The 5,880-nt window shown below is 46.4% G+C and overlaps 1 protein-coding gene across 1 annotated transcript; it reads left to right on the top strand.

The window, feature by feature from the left end:
* Positions 1 to 4,391: 4,391 nt before the first annotated feature.
* On the top strand, positions 4,392 to 5,333 carry hs3st1l1 (heparan sulfate (glucosamine) 3-O-sulfotransferase 1-like1; the record flags this gene model as incomplete). The annotated part of the gene is made up of 1 exon (XM_079168861.1): positions 4,392 to 5,333. The coding sequence occupies one exon, from the start codon at positions 4,392 to 4,394 to the stop codon at positions 5,331 to 5,333; it is 942 nt and encodes a 313-aa protein (XP_079024987.1).
* Positions 5,334 to 5,880: the final 547 nt, after the last annotated feature.

Genomic DNA, 5,880 nt, shown 5'->3' with positions numbered 1-5,880 from the left:
CCTTTCGCTGCTGGAGCACAAATTAATAAACAGGAGTCAGGAATCCCACTGTGAACCAAAATGCATCCATAATTTAAAACCCCTCCTGCATGTGGGAGTGCAGCTTCAGAGTAACAGTTGGATGTGTGTGGGTGGGTAATACATTGTACTGTATTCTTTTTTTTGAGGGCTGGTTGGAGAGAACAGCTGAGGAAGAGAAGAAGGAGCAAAGGGGAAAGTGCAGAAAAAAAAGAAAATAGAGTGAGTGCGCTTCTGTGTCCCTAGTGATAATGGTTTTTTTGGGGAGGGGGGAGGTCGCTGTATCTTACCAGGGATCATCTAACAATACTGTGAGCTCGTGAAACAGATACGAGAGGCTGAGATGCGAAGAAGAAAAGGAAAAAAACAGGAGATGAGGAGGTTTGCTCTGCACTCAATTCTATTTCAAGTGACGTATTTTGTCTTTGCTCGTGCTGAAAACCAACTTCTACTGTAGCTGCATTTGTGTATTAATGATGTGAAAAATAACAATCATCAACACTTTTAACTGCCTCACTTGAAATCAACCCATTTGATTGCACAAAAAGCCAACCTTTGTAATCAGGCTTTATTTGCAGTAGTAATGATTTTGTATTAACGTCTCTAATGAGCGCCCCATTAGGAAAAACAAAGCTGCCCTGTGCAATACCTGCCGCCCGCCACAGTTAATGACAGGGGGGGCCTGCTGAATATGTATGAGGGGTTCGTAGACGGACAGGTTTGGGTCGATTGGTGGGAGCCTGCTGAAGCCCTCCTCTTGGCCCGGTGCGATGTAATGAACAGCGCGGAGCTGTCGGCTGTGCGCCGTCTGCTCAGGTGGCACAGCAGCGCTTTTTGCTCTGCTGAAGGACAAGTCGTGAAACCCAGATAATGGTCGGCAAGTGTGGCCCTCATGTTTGGGGGAGGCTCTGTGTCACGGAAATGCGGCAAAAGTCTGATTTTGTGATGTAAACGATGGTGCTTTTGTCCGTGCATGGTGTTCCATTTTCATACCCACTTACTCTTCATCATGCGTCAAGCAGCAGATCCCAGCGTGCGAGGCAGGGAGACATGCCAAGCTTAACACAGAGCTGATGCACATGAAAACTCATTCAGCGAAAGCGCAATCTAGATTGAATTCACTAACCGCTGATTTAATTGACGACAAGGGCAAGACCTCTTTGCTTCCCGTCTCAAATTGATCCCCTCTCATTCCCAAACTGATTAAACTTGAACTGCAAAATACTAAAACTTGCCAAAGCCATTTTTGAGAGAGAGAGGGTGGGAATCAACTTTAATTCAGGAGATGTTCATTGATCATGAAAAGGGTGAAGTTATCAATCTATTGGCCTCAGGGTGCCAGCTACAATACCTAGATGTTCTGTATTTGCTGATAAAAAATCATCCGACACTGCTGTCTTTTCCTGAAATGTAAAATCTGTATACATCACTGTGACTGGGATCATTTTTATTTGGGCTGACGTGAGGCTAGAGGTTGGTTGACTGGACGGATGCAAGTGATTGCAAAAAGAAATTCTTTACTGACACTGATACCTGATCTGCTTAATAAGCGTATTAATGGCACAGATCCAGATCCAGCGTGTGAGGTAATAACAGACAGTTTTTGATAAAACGGTGGAAAACTCCACTTGCTCACCGCCCTGCCCTTATATATATGGTATTTCCAGTTTCACCTGCATTTCAACGCAGCTACATTTCCCCTTGCCCACTCTGGTTTGGCTGCACCTCCATGCTCACACCTGTAGGGGATTAAGATTGTGCACCTCCAGAGTCCCTGAAGCAAATGCAGTGAAGCAAATGCCAAAAAAAAAAAAAAGAGCCAAGATTTGTACCCAGTGAGGCAGCAGTGCTCACACTCTATCCTTCTCCTGGCTCTCAGTGAGGCCATAGTTCCTGGAGTGTGTAACCTTCCACCCCACAGTGTTCAGAGGACATAGTCCTGGTTAAGTGGTCCTCTAGGTAGCGTGGCTGCCGTGCGCCTTGAGTGAAAAGCTGGAAAGTTATGCGTCAAGTGCTGTATAAAGCAATAAGGCCCAGTGGAATGTGGAACAATGGCTCCTTCCAGGTGGCGGTGAGCTGTGGGAGGAGTTGGGTGGTGGGGGGGGGGGGGGGGGGGGGGGGCGGGCGAATTGGATGAGACAGAAAGCTCGTCTGACTGCCTGGCTGTTAGCATTGGACTTGGCAGCTCTCTGCCAGGGAAACGCTGACAGGCAGGCGCGCCTGTCACAGCGCATAAGTGCCTCCTTGCTCAACCCCGAGCCCTGTAAGGCAGGTCAGCTCTCCTGCGCTCGGCTCACACGCCCAGTCCCACACTCAAGCCACGGGATGGTAGTGTGCAGCGGGGGCGTGTGTCAAAGCCTTTATGTGGTTGAGAGACTCTGAAAGGTGAGACAAAGGCCACTGGTGACATCTTAGAAATGAGTTAAACTTTGCTTAATAAGAGGGACGTCTGTGATTAAATTGTACTTCTGCATGGGGGAGACATAATTAACAGTACAGTTATTTTTTACGCATGACACCCAAATCAATGATCCTCTTCAAATATAATTTCCTGTTTCTAAACAAAGATGTTTTTGTCAGAGTGGGACTCACAAACCAGCTCGTTGTCTAAAAATGATGTCTTTCTTTAACAATGGTGGACCATTCTGGAAATGAACTGTTATTTTGTAACTGTTGCCTTGTTATTTTACTGTACCAACTCCCTGCAGATTAAGTAAGACGGAAATGTCACAAGATGATATTTCCAGAACAGAACAGACTTTTCTTTCTGATCGGCAAAATTTTACAGAAAATGCTGCAAAGAGAAATACAAGTGAAGCCTCCCCTCTGCAATAAAAGCCATGGAATACCACATTTCCTTGACAATTTACCCTTTTCCGTTTTAAACACCATTAGCTGTAAGTACAGCAAATGCCATCTACAGTAAGCGATGCAGGAATGCTCGATCTCACTGGTTGGTAAGATCACCGCTCTGCGGTGTTAAGATCCCATCACAGTGTGTTAAAGGGACTTCCATAGAAGAAGACCGGATTTGAAAATGCATTGAAATTATTCTCTAACTCGTTTTTAGCCAACGTTATAAGTGACGAGTGCTATGTGCTGCCTTATGCATCCAGAATAGCACTCTGTACTGTGTGTGTGTGTGTGTGTGTGTGTGTGTGTGAGTTTGTTCCCAGGCAGAGAACATCTTCGTATGTTGAGATTACCTTACTCTTGCCTTTGCTGTGGAAGCCGGCTGTTTGCATAGCCTGGCCCTGTTGTTTTGACTAGCACAGTGTCAGCAACAGCTCTCCCAGCTTGTTATCCTCGTGCAGCTATCTGAAGACTTTTGTTGTTTTAATTAATTCTGTGACATTTATAAAAACTAATTTAAAAAGCTCTGCTATGTTATTATATTGTGCTATCTCAGCTCGTGGCTTCTTGCTGCAGAGCGGGAGGACATTTTTACATATGTTATTGCTTGGTTAAAATGAAGGCAAACCATTTGAACAAGAACATATTGGAGGCAAGAAAACAGCAAATATTACAATATTCAACTTGGTGAAACGATAAGAAGCCGAGAGAGGTTTGAATTTTCCCATGGCGGTGAAGGGCTCTTCAGCAACATTATACGTCTAATTTAATGCTCTAAATCCTTCTCCCTGCGTTTGCTGCATTTCACTGCCCCTCATATTGATTTTTTTTCTTGGCATGTATAGGAAATCAAAGTCACCTAGCAGTGAGAACTCATCTGATTTCCTGCAATAAATTTGTCTTTATAAGTCTCCAAATGCCTTGATTTGGAAGCTCCGGTAGGTATCGATCCGAGTGTGGATTTTGACCCGATAAAGGAAGACAGAGCGTCGGCCTTGTCTCCTGGCCTGCAGCCACGCTTGCATATCTCAGACACATTTTCTAACGAGCTGCCTGGCTAAATGTTTTTCACCCGGAGAAATTACACTTCCAATTGAAAGTGACTTTATAGAGTTAGACGAGAAAGCAGATGGGAAGAGGGAAGATGAAAAGAGATTCAAAGAAAGATGAATTGAGATTGATACACTTATAACAGACATGGATTGTATTTATGGCTGGATTGCTTTTTCAGGGGAATGAGGAAAGTGCCATTTCAGTATAATGCAGACATTCATTCTGAATTATATGCCTGAAATCTGAAAGCCTTTTCTTCTTTCTTGTGTCTTTGTTCGTCCCTACAGATGTGCTGTGGACTGCCGATGATTTCTCCTCCTCCTCCGGCTCAAATTCAATGGCAGACAAAGACTGCACTTCTCACTGCTCTTGTTATCACTGAGCTCAGGAAGACGGATCTGGTCCACAGCTAAACCATTGTCTCCTTTACTTGCTTCTGTCTTCTGTCCACTCTTCGTACCATCACCATGGCTTGTTTCCTGGCATCCGCCTTTCTTCTGGTTCTCCAGACAAACGCTGCCCCGCCTGAGCTCGTCCAGGAAGGATTTGGCATAACACTGGACCCCATGGACCTTGATGCTGGACTACCGGTCAACGTCTCTGGAGATGTACCCTCATCTCCGCCCCCAGGGACTAGTAAAAGAGCCCCACACAGCATCATTATTGGGGTGCGCAAGGGCGGCACAAGAGCGCTGTTGGAGATGCTGGACATTCATCCGGAGGTTGCCGCTGCTGCCACCGAGGTGCACTTCTTTGACTGGGATGAGAACTACGCCAAGGGCTTCGAGTGGTACCGTGACCTGATGCCGTACTCGTACCCGCACCAGATCACAGTGGAGAAAACGCCGGGCTACTTCACGTCACCCCTCGCACCAGAACGCATCTGTGCCATGAACTCGTCCATAAAGCTGCTGCTGATCTTGCGAGACCCGGCCGAGCGTGTCATCTCCGACTACACCCAGGTGTACTTCAACCGGCTGGAGAACCACAAGCCGGTGCAAGCCATCGAGAACCTGCTGGTGCGCAACGGGGCCCTGAATATCCGGTACAAGGCAATTCAGAGGAGCCTGTACGACGTCCACATGCGCAACTGGCTGCGCCACTTCCCCCTGGAACAGATACACATCGTAGATGGGGACGCTCTGATCCGAGACCCCTTGCCAGAGCTTCAGAAGGTGGAGCGCTTCCTTAACTTGCCCCCAAGGATAGTATCCTCCAACTTCTACTTCAACCAGACCAAGGGGTTTTACTGTATCCGAAGCGATGGCCGAGAGCGCTGTCTGCATGAGTCTAAGGGGCGTCCGCACCCGGCTGTCAACAGCACCGTCCTCCAGCAGCTCCGCTCCTTCCTACAGGAACACAACCGAACCTTCTTCAGGCTGGTGAAGCGCACCTTCGACTGGCAATAAGGAACCCAGATCGGACACAAGGGAGCCCCTTCCTTGTCTTGGATGAGGACAGACAGAGAGGGGGCATAAAGCACTTTACAGAACTGACATCTGAAATGCCCTTTCAATAGCCTCTTAATAACTACTGCTGTGATCTCTGGTTTCCGCAGAGCAGTTATATATTTACACGATAAGGCAAAAAATAAACATGAAAAACTGTAACTAGAGGCGTAAGATTAAATGGAAGAATCTCCAAGCTTAATAAGTCATTCTGTCTGTGCTGGAAGCGTTTAAGTGATCAAAATTGCAGTGAAAACACATTCATGGAACTTTTTTCCCTCTCGCTCTCTCTTGTTTGATATTCTTGTTCTTGATAATAAATTGTTCTGCTTTCAAATGTACCAGAAAAGTGGCATCTCCGTTTCATTCTGGCAATCAAAAGCCCCGGAGCCCTCTCACCTGTGTTATTTATGGAGTATACTTAGATAGGCAGTGGCATTAGAATAAGCCTTTGATTTGCTGTGGTGGAAGGTAGACATTAATGCAAGGAAATGGGTACCCTGGAGCG

The sequence above is a fragment of the Pholis gunnellus genome (assembly GCF_910591455.1).
Source record: "Pholis gunnellus genome assembly, chromosome: 11".
Classification (NCBI taxonomy): domain Eukaryota; kingdom Metazoa; phylum Chordata; class Actinopteri; order Perciformes; family Pholidae; genus Pholis; species Pholis gunnellus.
The sequence above is the reverse complement of the archived record's forward strand: the minus strand, read 5'-3'. Positions and strand labels throughout refer to the sequence as shown.